At 41.4% G+C, this 18945-nt stretch overlaps 1 protein-coding gene across 2 annotated transcripts in view; it reads left to right on the top strand.

Moving 5' to 3' along the window:
* Window positions 1-18945, top strand: part of PAX2 (paired box 2) — a 158353-nt gene that overhangs the window by 124311 nt on the left and 15097 nt on the right. For both annotated transcript variants that reach the window (XM_070944927.1, XM_070944926.1), the window contains exon 7: window positions 3904-4030. In XM_070944927.1, the coding sequence (XP_070801028.1) occupies window positions 3904-4030 (127 nt within the window). The remainder of the gene's footprint in view (window positions 1-3903; window positions 4031-18945) is intronic.

Genomic DNA, 18945 nt, shown 5'->3' on the forward strand with positions numbered 1-18945 from the left:
TTCCCATAGAGCTAATTTGTAATGTAAATGCACTGTCTGCTGTACAAATCTTGTGCAAAAGGTTGCCCACTTTTATATGGCATACAGCATATTTTAATTTGCAACTAGCTGATAACTCGGAGTTGCCTGGGTATTTGTTTATCCCAATCCTTATAGCTCTTAAAAGTATACGTACAATATACACATTATAAAGTAAAATCATACACAAAATCATTATAAGTCTTTGGGCCCCACCCCCTATCCATTCGGCTGCTCACACCCACCAGTAACCACCATCCGGCATCTGGTGGCACTGGGGCTGCGCTTGGGCAGCTGCCGCAGAAACCGCCTGGGCCGACACCCATCTGGCGGCAACAGTCCTTCCCGCCATCCAGAATGGCCCAGTGGGTGGCAAGTGGCCGCTGCGGAAAGCCTCCGGGACTGATCAGCTGGGCAGTGCAGTTGCTATATTCACCCCAAGGAATATTAGGTGTGTCTTATCCCCACAGTATTTGTTTCCAGAGAGTAAATGTACCTAGTTGGTTGAAATTGCTCGAGGCATTCCAGAGTTATGCTGGAACACACACACACACACACACACACACACACACACACACAGCCATAGATAGATAGATAGATAGATAGATAGATAGATAGATAGATAGATAGATAGATAGATAGATAGATTATAGCAGTTGCTGCTATAAGAGTTTTTTCAGTTTCTCATCATTCTGTAGTCTTCCTGGCTGGCTTTCACAGTATCTTCATTTAGGCAGGGAGGCTGCAGATCCTTGGAGAGAGGATCGCACAATGAAAGACTCACAGAGCTCCTTAGCACTTTATCACTTATCTAGCCAAAAGCCTTTTAAATGGAGCTTGTTTTCTATCCAGTTGAATAAAAAAATCATTGAAAAAAGGTGGAAGAAATGTTTGGCTCAGCCCAGTTTTAAACCTTACAAACTTTTGCAGAACACATCAACAGTTGACTACAATCCAGATCTACACAAATAACAGTATATACAGATACAAATGCACACATGTACAGATTTAAACCGTTGTAGGCAAGTACACCAACTCTCATAAGCTACTAACATTGACACAGCATCCATGTCATTATTTAAGAATTTGAAAATATATCTGATATATATATATATATATCCATAGAAATATGCCCTTGTATTCTGTGTTTTACTGCAAATAATTATTTACAAGAGACACTACCATAGGCATGTGATTAAGTGGGTTAAATTACATTGCTACACCTACAAGACAATGTACTTCTTATTATATGGTTTCCCCATATAGATTCCACAATAGATACAGTAAATTCCACAGTTGCATAGAACTTTAAAAAATAAGAACTTTCTGAGTGATAGTCTTCTCTCTCTCTGGAGCAACTTGCCCCAAAGTCAGAAGTGTCTTCTTGTAAGATTCATTATTTTATTGATATGCTTAGCTTTACATACTGTAAGCCTCCTAAAATCATGAGATTAGGCAGTGTACATATGGAAGGGAAGGAAAAGTTTGAAAATTGGTCCTTGAAAATATATATATATAAATTTATATATTTATATATTTATGTAGTGCTATTCAAAGAGTATTTGTATAAAATCTTATAGTAAATGAATATTTAATACATTAATATTTAATACTTCCTATATTCTATGATTTATCCTTTTTTAAATTTTAAAAATTAGTTTAGAACTGCATATTATACAGTTACTATGAGTCTTGCTACTCCTAGTGTTCCTGTATATAACAGTAAACAATATGTCTAATTTATTTGAAATAAAACTTACAATAAAAGAAGAAACCAAGTTTAAACTTTGAACAGAAAGGATGCTGAAGCTGAACTGCATACAGTAGTGGCCAAAATTGTGGAAACCTTTTGGGAAAAGTATTTTCTAAAATTAGCTAATAACACCACTTTTTTTTTTTTTTGGAGTAGTGCCATAAAATTATATATCAATGGAAAGATAATTTAATCAAGAATGTAATGCAATAACTTTTATGAAGGATTTGCTATTAGAATAGCAATTACAATATAAAGAAGAAAGGTAAAACGCGTAGAAAAAAAATGAGATATACAAAAATGATCACCATGTCAGTTAATAGTTGGGTAACCTTTAGCAGAAATTACAGCCTTACAACGTCTTCCCATGGAGTGAACCAAGTCTTTTAGTTCTGCAGCTGTTATAATGTAAAACCAAGATTGAATGATTGCTTCTATGAACTGAGTTTTAATGCTGGGTCACTTCTGATGAACAAGTTTCTTTAGTCGGCTCCATAGATTTTCAATTGGGTGAAGGTCTGGGATATTCCCAGGCCATTCTAGCAGTGGAATAGGATTATCTTGAAACTCACAAAAAAAGTGGGGTTATTAGGCATCAAACCTGAAAAAGACACTTTTCCCAAAAAGGTTTCCACAATTTTGACCACTACTGTATATTAGTTTAACAAACCCTGCAGTTTATTAAGAAAAAATAATCTGATTTTTCTATTGAAGTGTATTTCGTGCTATGCCAAGTGGATGCACCATGTACCCTCCCTAATAGCAGAAAGAAATCCAGGGAGAAATTAGTCATAATACACTATTATGCATTATACATTTTACCCTTCCTTTTTCTTTTTTTTCCTGGTCAGCCCAAGCCATGGAAGCCTCATCCAGAAGGAACCAGGTTTTTCCCCATTGCTTGAAATCAAACCCAAGCTCTGAAAAGGCCCTCCTGCATTTCCTGTCTCCTGGATTTGCAATTTATCTCCAAAGTGATTTGTCTTCACACACACAAAAATCAAAGGCTTTTAAATCCCACCTCAAGCAGTAAAACCAACTACTAAAGTTGAAGCCAGCTTTGGGTTTCTGCTATCCGGAGTCTCTGAGTTTATTACAATGAATAACCTTTATTTACTTTCATTAGACTATTAAATACCAGCCCAGTCATTCTTCCTCCAGAAACTCTGAATGGGGCCCATAAAACAAATCCAAAGCCTAATTGAGTTCATTTTAATTTCTCTCCAATCACAGCGAATTACTCCAGTGATAAATCAGGGGTAGCCTCACCCCCAACAGAAAGCCTAATTTGCAGCTAATTACAAAACTGATTTCTACAGAAAAATCAATACAAGAAGGAATTGGAAACGACTAGGCCAGAGAGGGGGGTGGAAGCAGAAGAAAAGTAGCTCATAAGGAACTAGCATGAGAAATACGGACAGGGGGAGAAAAAAAACCCACCACAAAGCAAAAAGAGAGAGGGAGAGAGAAGAAAATCAGTTTTAATTTAACGTAATATTAATCAGAACAACTTTTTCCTGCTTTTTTAAAAAAAAATGTCTCTCTGGTGCCTGCATCTGGTTTGGAGGCTACCACAATAAAAAGGCAATTACCAGTGCCTCTTGGACAGGGCATCCTTTCAGATGCAATGAATTCTCCCCCTCCCACCCTTCTGTTAGCCATGTGGCCTGCCCCCACCCCAATTTCATACCCCAATGCACAAGGATTGGGGAGAAAAGAAGAGAGGTGGTTTAAAAAAAACAAAAAAGGATCCCAAGAGTGGATTGGAGAATGCTTCTTTCTGTGGAGAGTAAGAAGGATTATGATTTTCACATTTTCTTCAAAATATAAGCCGGTCTTCGAATCCAATCTCTAGTTTTATCTAAGGTGGCTTGCCTGTTGGGAATAAAGGCAGTCACCCTAAATAAACCGGGATGGATCTGTTTCCTGAGGGACAGAACTTGTATATTCATCAGGAAGTTGGCAGCTCTGGCCAAATCTTGCTCTTCGTTTGCTTTATTTATCTCTTCTTTGCTTCCATCTGTGCGGGGACGGCATTGTGCCTCTTCCCAACCTTTACTCCCCTCCATCTGCCTGCTCTTCCCTTTCTTCTAATCCATCAGTTAGAGAGCTGTCTTTTCTCTTCTCCCTAGGGTAATGAGTATTCCCTCCCAGCTCTGACCCCTGGTCTTGATGAAGTCAAGTCAAGTCTATCCACCTCTGCTAACCCAGACCTGGGGAACAACGTGTCAGGACCCCAGACATACCCTGTAGTGACTGGTAAGTGATGTGCCCACTGATGAGAGGCTATACTTTTGCTTTATCATTATTCCCAGTTGCTTGATAAGCATGTTACCCAAACACAAAGGGAGGGAGGGAGGGGAAAAAAAGGAAAGGAAGAAAGGGGAGGGGAGGGAGGAAGGAAGGTAGGAAGGAAGGAAGAGTAGGGAAGGGGTAGGCAAGATTGGAATCAATAGCAATAGCACTTCGATTTATATACCGCTTCACAGTGCTTTACAGCCCTCTCTAAGCGGTTTACAGAGTCAGCATAATTGCCGCCAACAATCTGGCTCCTCATTTTACCCACCTCGGAAGGATGGAAGGCTGAGTCAGCCTTGAGCCTGGTGAAATTGGATCTGCCAAACTGCTGGCAGCCGGTAATCATCAGAAGTAGCCTGCAGTACTGCACTCTAACCACTGCGCCACCTCAGTTAATAAAATAAATAACTTTATTTCCAGTTTTAAACTAACAGTATAGCCCTTGGTCTGTTCTGAACCCACAAAAAAGAATCTCCTAAGAAATGTTGTGTTAAAATATTTGAATAGTTTAACTATTGTTGATACCATAATGAACTCTAAATGAAACCAACCTTAAATCAGATGTCAGCACAGAAACTTATTCAAGTTATAATTTATACAGAGCAAAGTCTTAATATGCATCAAAATATGATAATCCATGGACCTAAAACACTTCCTAGGGGGAAAAAAAGTCCATGAATTATAAAGGAAAAAGTGATACTCTGTAGAGCGACTAGCTTTGTTTCATATAGTAGAATACTTGGATCCCTGCCTAATTTGATCTATATAATATTAGTGGAAAGGGCTCCAGTGGGATACATGCTCCCAAAGATATTCGTCTAACTTTTCAATGGAATTTACACCACTTTACATGAATTCTGGCCAAAGCATGTGCTAGTACTATACATTCTTTTATTACAACTATGAGGTAGTATTTAATGGCTGCTAATAATTTAGGATTTAAGTAACGTATTTTAAACTTTTATATATTCTCAAAATGGCCTCTCAATTTAGCTAGAGAATAGAATGACTGCTCCAGGTTTTTTTTAAAAGGTTTTCTGAGCGAGAAGCAACACATTTGCTTTATGCCTAACTATCGGCATCATAAATCCACTGGCAGTATCTCCAGATGGTTTCGTATTGACTAAGGACAATCAGATATGAACAGGAATAGAGATTTTCACATGTTGGGATCTCTCTCTCTCTCTCTCTCCCTCCCCCCCCCCCCTCTCTCTCTCTCTCTCTCTCTCACACACACACACACACACACACACACACACACACACACCAGGGATGGGTTCTATTTATCTTTAGTACCGGTTCACAACAGGACCGCACATGTGCGCTTCTGCGCATGCACAGATCACCCATGATGACATCGTGGTGGGTAGGTGGAGCCTCCCGCCGGTTTTACCACCGGTTCTATAGAACCGGACCGAACCAGGAGCAACCCACCACGGACACACACACACACACACATACACACACACACACACACACACAGTGTGGATGGAGAGAGAGGGAAGGAGAGAGGGAGGGAGAGAGAGAATGCACTAAAAGGTATGTGAAGAACATTATTTATGCAAACATAGTATGATTCCCCCCCCCTTTTTTTTTTTCCTACCATGTATTCAAATAGATAGAAATAGTATTGGATTTTAGTTAGGAGTTATATATTCTCATATTTCCTAAATGGATGCATGGTCATCTATGTTAGTAAGTGCAGTATCTACTCAAACATCTCTGAGGTAGAGAGGTTTTTTTTAAGATATACCTGCCTTTTGTCATCATTTTCCGATTAAATGACCTTTATTAAGATACTTAAAAGATAATAAACTGCTTCTTGACAATTTTTGTTGTTTTTAAACCATTTATGTTTTGACATGTTTGAGGTTTTCCATTGGGAAGTTATTCTGCATTATGTTATCGCTGAAGACATTAGTGTATTCATTGTGTAATGAAGATATTTCATGGAGAGGGGAAGTCCACCAAAGCTCTTCCCTAGGGATCCAGCTCTTGACTGTATCATTATTGACCTCATTGACAAACATCCTAGATCAGGGGTATCAAACTCAAGGCCCGTGGGCCGAATACGGCCCATGGGCTGCTTAGATCTGGCCCTCGGGGCCGGCCTGGAAATATCAAAGGACCAGCGGGCGGTACCTCTGCCTGCCAAAAATGGACCGTGGGGGGGCTGCATACGGCCCATTTTTGGCCCCCACGGCCTCCTGCAGCACCATGGCGGAGGGGAAGGGTTCACACAATGTAATGAATGGTTATATGGTAAGATGTATGATCTACCTTTTGAATGATATCACCAACCCTTGGCATTTACTGTATTCCCTAAAGAAATTCATTATTCTTCATTGCTCCAGTGAGTTGTGAGAAGGCAGCCCATGCACTCAAGACCCACAAGAAAGGCTGAGTTTGAAGGACTAACTGAAGCCATAAGAAGGCTTAAAAAAAAGTAAAAATTAATTTACTACAGTAATGTCTTACCACTCTCCCACACGAAGTTTTATTACTTCTCTTAAGGAATGGAATCTGAGAGTGTTTTAGAGTTGAACATTTGTTCAAATGAAATGTAGCAAATATAGATATAGTTATATAAATGTAGTTTAGATATAGTTTTTAGTTTCAACTCAGTTCTATGTCAGATTACTCTAAATGAGTATAAATCTCATTTATAATCATCTGGATTCACCACCTTGGAGCATTCCTCAAAGGAAAATAGCTCATCTACCCAATTTTTGACATTTATCAGCCAAAAATAATACCTGTATTGTTTATAGAAAATCAGCCCATCTACTGTAAAAATCACCATACTGAAAAAAATAAAAAAAATTAATGAGTGTTACAAGCAGGCACTCCCTGTAACATAGCTTGTAAATATATGCTATGTATATTTCATGTATATCGGGATGCGGTGGCTCAGTGGCTAAGATGCTGAGCTTGTCGATCGAAAGGTCGGCAGTTCAGCAGTTCAAATCCCTAGTGCCGGGTAACGGGGTGAACTCCCATTACTTGTCCCAGCTTCTGCCAACCTAGCAGTTTGAAAGCACGTAAAAAATACAAGTAGAAAAATAGGGACCACCTTTGGTGGGAAGATAACAGCGTTCCGTGCACCTTTGGCGTTTAGTCATGCCGGCCACATGACCACAGAGACGTCTTTGGACAGCGCTGGCTCTTCGGCTTTGAAACAGAGATGAGCACCGCTCCCTAGAGTCAGGAACGACTAGCACATTATGTGCGAGGGGAACCTTTATCTATATTTCAGGCAGGAACATAAATATATACATGATAATTCAGGCCAGAGTTGAAACTCTTCTCCATTATTTTCACTTTTGTTTCTTAAGGCACTAGTAGCAAAAAGGCCTATATTTCACCATTTTCCCTTCTCAGGCTCCCATGCTAGCCAAGAACAAACTCTTAATTTATAGCGAAAATGTGTTAGGGATTATCCCACCAAACTATTTTAGCAAATTCCCGCTAATACTCTCTGATCACTTTTTCAGCACCATAAGCTCGCTCCCTAGAATTTGGCTGCCTTATGCTGAGGGAAGCGCTCATTTAGTCACCCACAATGAATAAGCAACCGGGCCGCGGGCCACTACAGCTCAACTCCCGCAAATGGTGGACTGCCACACACATGCATGCATGCACAGCTCCACTTGCAGTCGAGCTGTGTGTGCATATATGTGCACACCGGCCCACCGCTCATGTGAGTCAAGCTGCACACATGCGCATGCATGACGGCCCACCATTTGCACGGCCCGATTCCCCTCTCCCCACCCCCAGCCAAGGCCACCAAGCTGCAAAGGTTGGGGATCAATGTCATAGAGCAGAGGTGTCAAACTCGAGTTCATTGAGGGCCGCATCAGGGTTGTGTTTGACCTCAGGGGCCAGAGTGGGTGTGGCCAGGTGGGCGTGGCCATCTTGACGTAACTTGTTTCAGGGGTGTCTGTGGTGGCCCGAGCGCTTTGCCAGTGAAAACAGGCTCCCAAGTTCCATTTTCAGCCATGACGGCCTCCTGCCACCCTCTGCCGGTGAAAATGGAGCTGGCAGAAGGCAGCAGGAGGCCATCGCTGGCCAAAAACGGAGCCTGGAAGGGCCACATGCGGCCCTCCCGAGCTCTGTTTTCGCTGGCAGAGGCACCGCAGGCCACTCCTTTGCTGATTTTAGGGCGGCCCCACGAGCCAGATATAAACACTTCGTGAGCCAGATCCAGCCCCCGGGTCTCGAGTTTGACACCCCTGTCATAGACTATCAATATAAAATTACTTATCATCAGCATACTGATAGTAATGTATTCTGAACTTTTTCATTCTTTATTTAATCTAGAATAAGTATTCTTTTTATTCTTTGTCATGTGCACAGCTGTGGCTTTCAGGCAGTAATAATAATAAATATATTTTATTGGTATAATATGTTCTTCCACCAATTCCTGAGCCTTGAACCCCAAACCAAAAGCTAAGGGTTGCTCCAATAGTTCAGGATGGTAAGATATGGGTCAGATCCATCTTTATTGACTTTTTCCAATATCTGCTTGGACATCTTACGGGAAATTCCATTTTCTCACTGTTTTGAGGTTCACCATTTTTTCAGAAAGGCCCTACCTTCTTCTGATGCAAACTGTGACTGAAGAATGGTGGATCAACTATTCCATTGTAATAACTCTTTAGCTTTTCTTATGACTTCTGTAGTTTTGTTTTCAGGAGGTGAATGTATTTTCCCCAAATTAGAAAAACAATCCACAGTCATAAGACATATTTTCTTCCCCGGCCATGTAAAGAAATCTGCCTTTTCCCACGGTCATCTTAGTGTCTTGTAAGAATTTAGGATCTTCTTCTGCTACTGTTCTGCGTGACTTGTACATCCTATACCTGTTATGGCAAACTTATGGCATGCGTGCTGGAAGTGACACGCAGAGCCATCTCTCCGGGCATGCCAGTCGTCGCCCGTTGCTCTTCCAGGTTCTAGAGCGCACATGCGTGCTGGCCAGTTGATCTTTGTGTGTGCATGCGTGCCAGAAACCAGAAGACCAGGTGACCAGCATCCATGCACATGCCGGAAACTGGAAGCTCAGATCTGCTCTTCCGATTTCCAGCGCTTCTGTGCGTGTGTGCTGGGGAGCTGCTCTTCTGGTTTCCGGCGCTCCCCTGCACACATGTGCGCACTCCCGTTTCAGCACTTGGTGCTGAAAAGGTTCGCCAAGACTGTCCTATACTGTGTTTTGCATTATTTCAGTTGTCTATTCATGTCTGGTCAATATACACATTGTTAAGCTTTCTGAAGACACCTTTCAATTCCCATATGGGAAGCATTTATTTATTTTTTTTAATTTTAAAAACAAACTTTATTAAACTTAAAAAGATAAAATACAGTATATACAGAATACATTTATATTAATCCGAACAGCATTACTTACTCACAGCAAAAGATAGAAAAAGAAAACAAAACAAAACAAAAAAGAAAAAGAAGAAAAGAAAAAAAAAGAAAAAATGAAAACACGAAAAACAAAATATAGAAAGTGACTTTGTCACTTTATCACATCCTTTATCTTGTTGAAGGTGCCTGTTTGTTAATTTTGTTGTCTTACATAATTTTACATTTACTCTCCTTTCTTTTGGTTTATCCAATTGTACCATCTATTCCACGCCATGTGGTATTTTGAGTCTACCTTATCTTTTAACTCAAATGTTAATTTATCCATTTCAGCACAATTGCAAATTTTTTGGATTATTAGTTGATCTGTTGGCAATTGATCCGTTTTCCAATATTGATCTAGTGCCAATCTAGCTGCCGTAATTATATGTAATATTAAATATTTTATTTCTTTCCTATAGTTTTCTAAAAAAATTATAGGAAACTATTCTTTTCATTATATCCAGCTGTAGGCTTCAGGAGGTAGAATCACACCCATTCAGAAAAAATGGGTGTGGCAAAGTGTCTGCAAGCATGCCAGATTAATTTGCCAGACATGTCTGTTCTGCTTTCAACATCAGTTGGGCAGAGTCTGCAGTAATCAGCAAGACAAGGTCATGTGTTATTACCTGGGATTCATTTGATCTTATAGAGCCCAAGGAAGTGGATAGGATGCTGTTTCATAGGAATCCTGCCACCAGTGGACTGGATTCATGTCCCTCTTGCATCCTTTGGACAGCTAGATGGGGGGGGGGGGTGTTGAACAGCTAAATCTGGAAGACTGAGATAAGGGGTTGCATGCATTGAGGAGACAGTGGTGCAACATCTCTTTTAAAAAAAACCTCCCTTGGTCCAGCCAATTTTTCTACAACTTGCACCCATCTCCAATCTCTCTTTCTTGGCAATTCAGCTACAGAACAACCAAGATGAAACAGATAATCTGGATCCCTGCCAGTCAGAATTTAGGTAAGGTCATGGGACAGAAGCAGTATTAATTAGATAATTGGTGGATTATCTTTGCCAGGACTAAATGTACCCAACTTGCTAGTGTTGTCTTTGTTAGTATGGTATATTGCTGGACTATCTTCAAGAATTGGAAGTCAGGGTCAGTGTTTTATATGAATTCCGTTGGACTTGTTCCAGTGCTTGACTCCATAATTGATCCAGTGCTTTCTCCTATTTTATTTAACATCCATAAGAAGCCACTTGATGGAGGTCAACCATTATTTGCATTGAACTCTGCTGACAATATCCAATTTTATCACTTTCCCAGGCAAAACTGCAAATGCTGTGGAAAGATTGAATTGGAGATTCTTGTGGGAAAACAAATTCACATTAAAATCTACCAAGATCAATGTTGATTGTGGTAGTTACTCAAAACAGGGTGGTTCTATAGGCAAAGGAATTGGCTCAAGACTTGGCAATCTTCTTGACTTCACAGTTCCTGTTTAAAAGTCAGGTGGTGGCTTCGTAGAAGGTCTTAGAAAGTGAGAAAGTAAGCCAGTTGTGACTTTACCTGGAGCAGATGCCATGGCAATGGTAACCAGCAGCAGTAGTGGCAAAAAAGCCAACACAGTTCTAGGCTGCATAAACAGAGGGATAGAATCAAGATCACATGAAGTGTTAATACCATTTTATAATGCCTTGGTAAGGCCACGCTTGGAATACTGCATCATGTTTTGGTCACCAAGATGTAAAAAAGATGTGGAGACTCTAGAAAGAGTTCAGAGAAGAGCAACAAAGATGATTAAGAAATCGGAAGCTAAAACATATGAAGAACGGTTGCAGGAACTGGGTATGTCTAGTTTGATGAAGAGAAGGACTAGGGGAGACATGATAGCAGTGTTCCAATATCTCAGGGGCTGCCACAGAGAAGAGGGAGTCAAGCTATTCTCCAAAGCACCTGAGGATAGGACAAGAAGCAATGGGTGGAAACTAATCAAGGAGAGAAGCAACTTAGAACTAAGGAGAAATTTTCTGACAGTTAGAACAATTAATCAGTGGAACAACTTTCCTCCAGAAGTTGTGAATGCTCCAACACTGGAAGTTTTTCAGAAGATACTGGATGGTCTGGGGTGGTGTAGGGTTTCCTGCCTGGGCAGGGGGTTGGACTGGAAGACCTCCAAAGGTCCCTTCCAACTCTTTTATTCTGCTTCTGTTTTATAATGTGTTGGTCACCATATGGCACAATCTTGCAAGGTGATCCAGAAGCTGCAATTGCTTTGGAATGCAATAGCTGCTACCAGGGGAATCTTACCACTGCAAGATAACAGCAACTGAGATTTCTAATGACGCTAGTTACCCATACATTTCCAGGGCCAATTCAAAGTGCTACAAAATACTTTTGCAGAGCAGCACTAGGATCCATTAGGTCTTGCCAAAATTGATTTTGCCTGTGGGCTCAAAAAAAAAGAGTCATCTCACTGGCTCCTCTTTCTGGAAAAGCTTCACAAGGCAGCAGAGAGCAGGAGAGAATCACATAAAATGTATCCTCTTCTTTCTTACTTAACCAAGATTTAAATTTACCTTCACATGCCTTCGATTATCAATAACAAAATGTTTTCGGAAATCAGATTAATGTCTCAATGATTCCCCCCCCCCCCCGCCGCCCCGTGTCGGAAACACTTTGGTGCATCCATGGTGAAAGGATTTACTGGTGATATTTCTTCATTGCCTGGGGAATGCCCACTTGGGGGCTCCTTTCATGTCCCTATGAAGTTGCCCACTGAAGTGGTATCTATTAATCTACTTGCAGTTGCTCGATTTTGAACTGCTGGGTTGGCAGGAGCTGGAGCAGAAGTGGTATTCAGCCGGTTCGGACCGGTTCATTTGAACCGGTAGCAGAAATCGTGGGTGGGCTGGCCCCCCCCACCCCGGCTCTATGCCATCCTATTTAGGATTTTGAGGCCGGGTGCACATGCGGAAGGTGCGTGTGTGAGCCCGCGAACCGGTAGTAACATAATGTGAAACCCACCACTGAGCTGGAGCATGTGATGGGAACTCGCCCCACCCTCTGGCAGCAATGGGTCTCAAATGTGAGCCTGCCTGTCGGCATCCAGCATTCTAACCTTGTGAGCCACCGCACACCTACGTTTGAATGCTGTGTAGGCATGATGCATACATGCAGTTACATACTGTATTTTTTGGAGTATAAGATGCACCTAACGTTTTTGGTAAGGAAAACAAGAAAAAGTAATCTTCCCCTGCCTCTGAGCAATTTTGCCTTGTTGCAGCAAATAGCAAACAGCCTGCTTTACTTTCATTTTCGTTTTCAGCATAGCTTGATTAGCACAAGAAAAAAAATCCGCTCCAGCAATTTACCTCCTTGCAGCAAGCAGCAGAGGCCACCGCAAAACAGCTGAGAGTCGGGAGGCCGATCCAATCAACTTGTGCTAATTAGGCTGTGCTGAAGCTGAAAGGAGCTGTTTTTTCTTGCTGCTTGCTGCAAGGAGGTAAACTGCTGGGAGGCAGAGGTCAAAGGGTGGGGCCCAGTGGATGGGCGGGGCTACATTCAGTGTATAAGATGCACCTAAATTTTCACCCCCTTTTGGGGGGGGAAATGTGCGTCGTATACTCCAAAAAATACGGTATTATTATTCTCCTAACTTCATGTTAGTCTCAGGAGTTATAGGGCCTGACAGTCCTGGAAAAGGTGCGGAATGATGAGTAACAGTGGTTGAAATACAGGTCAAAACTTCATGTGAATGAGGACTAGTTTTCTCTCAAAAACTAACATTGAGATTCTTCTCTTATACCTCCCACTTCACTGCCTTAGCTGATCCATCTGGTTCCATAAGGTTCCCTCTCCCTTAAGTTCATTTCAGGCTCAGTTTGATGGTCCCAAGTGGCAGTTTAACACTAACATCTCAATCAGAGTGTGACTCATTCAATCAGGCACAAAGCAACAACAGCAGCAGCAACAAAAAAGGAATCATTAACATTCAAAGTTGCACGCCAGCAGGAAAGAGAGGAAACGCAGGCAGAGCGATATCAAGAATGCTTACAGAGAGATGGGAGGAATAGTGGGAAGGGAAAAGATAAGAGGATAACTGCTGGATTTGAATGGGAATCCAATATTGGTATTTGAAAAATACTACGAAATACAAATATTCCATAGCATTGCTCAAAGCAAAGTGACAGGTAATGTTCATTTTTTTTAAAAAAAAAAAAAAAAACCAAATTTGTTGTTTATATTATTAAAAAACATATTTGTTACAGGTTACTATTTATTTATTTATTTATTTATTTATTTATTTATTATTTATTTATTTATTTACTTACTTATTTATTTATTTATTTATTTATTTATTTATTTATTTATTAGTCCAATTTATACGCCACCCTTCTCCGTAGACTCAGGGCGGCTTACAATGCATTATAGCAATAGCCTGCATACTTTTTTTGTATATACCTGCTTATTAGGGCTTTCGGCCCCCCCCCAAGCAGTGTGGTTCTATACAAAGTTGGCTTATTGCCCCCACAGTCCGGGTCCTCAATTTACCTACCTCGAAAGGATGGAAGGCTGAGTCAACCTTGAGCCTGATGAGATTTGAACTTGCACTAATTGCAGGCAGCTGGCAGCTAAGCGCTAGCACTTAACAGCACTTTAGTCCGCTGCACCACCAAGGCTCTTTACAGAGCCTATTGGTTTTATGAACTTCCAGTTTGCATAATTTATTGAAGATAGTAGGGGGTAAGGAAGTGACATCTACACTTGATTTGCAGGAAATGATTGTTGATGTGACTACATAGTCAAAGCATTTTAAAGACGGAGCAAAGAAGAATTTTAAGCAGGGTGGCCTATTCATTTTTTGTTCTATTTATGAAAAATTCTCTGGATCTTTTTTTCTTTTTCAAGTTGGTCCTGAAAACCTCAATTACTCATGATGGGGGATTCAAGATCCATTTCTCTAATATTTCTCATTGGAAAGGTCATCCCTCCAAATGGCAAAGGCGCTTTCTCTTCCAAACAGAACCCAAATTAAGATTGAATTAATTTAGCTTCACCCAAGGTGTCTGAATTTTGACAGCAACCATTTGCTTCGACACCCTGTTGAACAGTGGTGAAATCCAAACTTTTTTACTACTGGTTCTGTGGGCGTGGCTTGGTGGGCGTGGTGTGATGTGGCTTGGTGGGCATGGCAAGGGAAGGATACTGCAAAATCTCGATTCCCACCCCACTCCAGGGGAAGGATACTGCAAAATCCCCATTCCCTCCCCACTCCTAGGGGAAGGATATTGCAAAAACTCCATTCCCACCCCACTCTGGGGCCAGCCAGAGATGGTATTTCCCAGTTGTTCGAACTACTCAAAATTTCCGCTACTGGTTCTCCAGAACCTGCCAGAACCTGCTGGATTTCATCCCTGCTGTTGAAGAATAGAATATTAGCAACATGATTATTCACTAGTTTTAGGACCAAAGAAGACTTCTTTAAGAGAAGTCTTGATGACAGGCTTTCAAAGAGGTTGATATTTCTGTCCAGCAACTTTCTAATTAAGGAAGAATTAACAATCTCCTTTTGGTACTGTCCATGGGGTTTTATGGCAAAGATACTGGAGTGGGTTGCCATTTCCTTCTCCAGTGGATCACGTTTTGTCAGAGCTCTCTGCTATGACCTGTCCATCTTGGGTGGCCCTGCACGGCATAGCTCATCACTTCATTAAGTTACACAAGCCCCTTCGCCATGACAAGGCAGTCATCCATGAAGGGGACATCACCCTGCCAACAAAAGTGTGTATAGTCAAGGCTATGGTTTTCCCAGTTGCAATGTATGGCTGTGAAAGTTGGACCATAAGAAAGGCTGAGTGCCAAAGAATTGAGGCCTTTGAACTATGGTGCTGGAGAAGACTCCTGTGAGTCCCTTAGACTGTAAGGCAATCAAACCGATCAGTCCTAGAGGAGATCAACCCTGACTGCTCTTTAGAAGGCCAGATCCTGAAGATGAAGCTCAAATACTTTGGCCACCTAATGAGAAGGAAGGACTCACTGGAGAAGAGCCTAATGCTGGGAAAGATTGAGGGCAAAAGAAGAAGGGGATGACAGAGAACAAGGTAGCTGGATGGAGTCACTGAAGCAGTAGGTGTGAGCTTAAATGGACTCCAGAGGATGGTAGAGGACAGGAAGGCCTGGAGGGTTGCGATGGGTCGGACATGACTTCGCAACTAACAACAATGACAACAAACAATCTCCTGGACCCAACGAGCTATCTTCTCCTTACTAGATAGGATTGGACTCCATAGGTTTGTCAATCTTATTTAAGGACCTTCTTTGATCCACAATCTCAACAACTGGAACTCCCCAATACAATTGGATGAAACAATGATCTGAGTGTAACTGTGATAATCATGTGATCAAAGTCATGCCAAATGAACATGATATTATCTCCAAAGTATCATGCAAATTTATCACTATAGGCTGTTGAGGATATAATCTGATATCTTTCGAAATTCAAACCTAACTGAAAATTCCCATTACTACAAAAATGCAATAGAGGAGAAAAAGGACTACTTCTTTATTGCCCACAGCATCAAAGTATTTGTTTTTATCAATGGGCTGGAAGTTGGACTAGATGAAGTCCAAGATCTTTCCCTTCATTCTGTAATTCTTATGTTCCATCGGATGCAGTGTAACATTTCCTTCATTTGTATTCCTTTTGCTTCATTGCTCTCAGCCCCAGGTAATGTATACCAACAAATGAGAATGTTTAGTAAAGAATGGAGATAATACTTCCTAGCAAGTATCTATATATAGAAGACAATACAAAATAACATGTCCCATAGATTATTCCTTCACCACATGTTCAAAGGGGTCTTTCATTATCTCCCTATAGTAATTACCATTGGAAAGGCATTGAATCTTGCCAAAAATAAAGCCGTTCTAAAGTTTGGAATCATTATGTGACTAAGGTATCTCACTGGTTGGAGAAAATGTGCAGAGTGGCTCAGAAAGAGATTTCTAGGTAGAACTGGTAAATCTGCTTACAGCTCTAAAGCAATAGCGCATTGCTTGACATCAACTAGTGCACATTCACAGCTTATCAGATGTTGTGGTCCGCCAACAGCCTGCAGAGCTGGCAGCAGAGTCGGATAGTGAGGAGTCTGGGGAGGAACATGGGCCAGTCTTGGAGTCTGGGGAAGGCCCAGACAAGGGCTCTATGTCGGAGGCAGAGATGGGGCCAGGGCCATCTGGGAGTGATGCGCGGACTCCGGAGCCCCCAGAGTCGGACAGCAGAGAGGCAGAGGAGCCTGTTCCTAGTGCACGCATGCGCAGAGCTGCCAGAAGGCAAGAGCAGCTAAATCAAAAGGGATGACTTGGGAGTAAGGCCAAGAGATGATTGGCCCCTCCCATAAGGCTTAAAAGAGAAACAAAGGCACCTGGGCCTTTTGCAGGAAAGCAACGTTGCTAACTCAGTTTCCAGTTGACATCTCTTGTTTGTTTCTGAACTTTGTGGGGCTTTGCCAAGTAAGGCCTTTGGCAGGGTGTCAAAGAAGATAAAGGTTGGTGATTATCCCAAAGGACTTCTTCTGAAGGACTTGTTTTGCAACTAATTGGGACTCAGCTGGGAATGAACGTAATTCTCAGCTGTTACAATAAAATAGGTTTGTTTTGGACTAATTGTGTCTTGTAATCACTCAGTAAGCCTAGGACACAACATCAGGGTTATGGCTTCCCATGAAAAGCCATAAAGTTGTACTTTGGCAACTTTGCCTGGGACCAGGAACATGGAAATTGACCTCTAGGAATAAATTATCATATATAGATAGTAGATAAGGATGTAAATACAATGTCCAACTAAAATAAAAAATAGTATAATTGACAAAAGATAGGATATTGATTTTTGGCTTAATGCTCACATGAAGCATTTGAAAAAAAATAGCAAAATGTCCATCCTTCCATTTCTCCTCACTTCTATAGTCTGCATTCTGTAGGAGGAAAAGTCTAGTCCAGTTCCAAGCCAGGAGAAAGGCACTGGAAATAAAATGGAGGCTGACTGCATGGCAAGAAGGTTTATTTGATTTCCCAAAACCTCAGTGACAGCAGCAAATGTTTCTGGGGTTGGCTGGGTGAATGGATGGATGGATTTTTATATGGTTCTGAGATGCTCCAGGGAGTTGTGCAATGTAGTGAGCCTTATGCCTTTTGCTATTCTAATGGTGGTGGGTTAATCCTATTAGGTCCTAAAAGTCATGCCCTGTTCTTAGAATTTGGGTGGGGAATGTACATTATAGGAGTCTTTGTTTTTCTACTTTTAACCTCTTCTGGGGGAGCTGAGTTGAAGGCGTTTTGTTTATGAATAGGCTGGCCTGGATTTCTTAATGGGCACAAAATATCCATCTCTAAAGACTTTAGGCATCTGCTGCAGGCTGTTTCCTATAGCAGAAGACACGGGCTGCTTTCTGCCTTTAAGAACATGTTTCTATATATTCTATCCTGCCACTTTTAATATTAAGAATAAAGAATATTTTAATCTGGGGAAGGGGGGCTTCCTACAATTTCTTAGTTAGAATACTATCCTGGAATATGAGCCTGATTTTTCATTCCCCTTCCCCCTCAATTTATACAGTAAAGATAAAAGAATATCTCTAAAGAAGTTATAAAAAGCAATTATTTATGAAATATTTGGATCAACTAATTAACATTTATAACAAAAGATGTCCGTGTGGGCGTGGCCAGCTGATCGTCGGAACTACCGGTTGCTAGAACTGGTCTGAACCGGCAGCAGCCCACCACTGGCTGTAAGGTAGCTCAGCTACAGTCCTTTAAGAAATCAGTTTTATCAAAGATTATTGTTGCATTTACATAGGGCACCTGAAAAATACTATGCTTTAGAAGGGAGTAGAGTAGAACAGAACAGAACAGAACAGAACAGAACAGAACAGAACACTTTATTTGGCCAAGTGTGTTTAGACAAGAAATGTGTCTCTGGTGCATAAGTGCTCAGTGTAAAACAATAGAGTAATCATCATCATAATAATGATGCCGATGAGATAATGTAGTAGAAAAGATGAGAAGGATAATAGTAATGCAGCCGTACTACATGGGTAAATATGCTTAGACGTAAGACAGTATTGTGGGAATTGGGTTTTCAGCAGATGAGGAAAAAAACTGTCTCTGTGTCTGGTTGTTTTGGCATGCAATACTCTGTAGCAGGTATCCTGAGGGGAGGAGTTGATACAGTTTATGTCCAGGGTTGGAGGGGTCTGTAGATATTTTCTTAGCTTTCCTTCTGATCCATGCAGCGGAAGGCATGTTGGTTGCAATTGTTTCTTTCTGCAGTCCTAATTACCTGTTGAACAGAGGTAGGTTTCACATGATGTTACTACCGGTTCACACGCGCGCCTGCCTTCCGCATATGTGCCCGGCCTCAAAAACGTGCCTAAATAGGATGGCACAGGGCAGGCCCACCCGTAATTTCCGCTACCGGTTCAGGTAAACTGGTCCAAACCAGCTTAATACCACCTCTGCTGTTGAA

Source organism: Pituophis catenifer, unplaced genomic scaffold (genome assembly GCF_029215685.1).
Source record: "Pituophis catenifer annectens isolate HBS135680 unplaced genomic scaffold, rPitCat1.0.hap2 SCAF_6, whole genome shotgun sequence".
Classification (NCBI taxonomy): Eukaryota; Metazoa; Chordata; class Lepidosauria; order Squamata; family Colubridae; genus Pituophis; species Pituophis catenifer.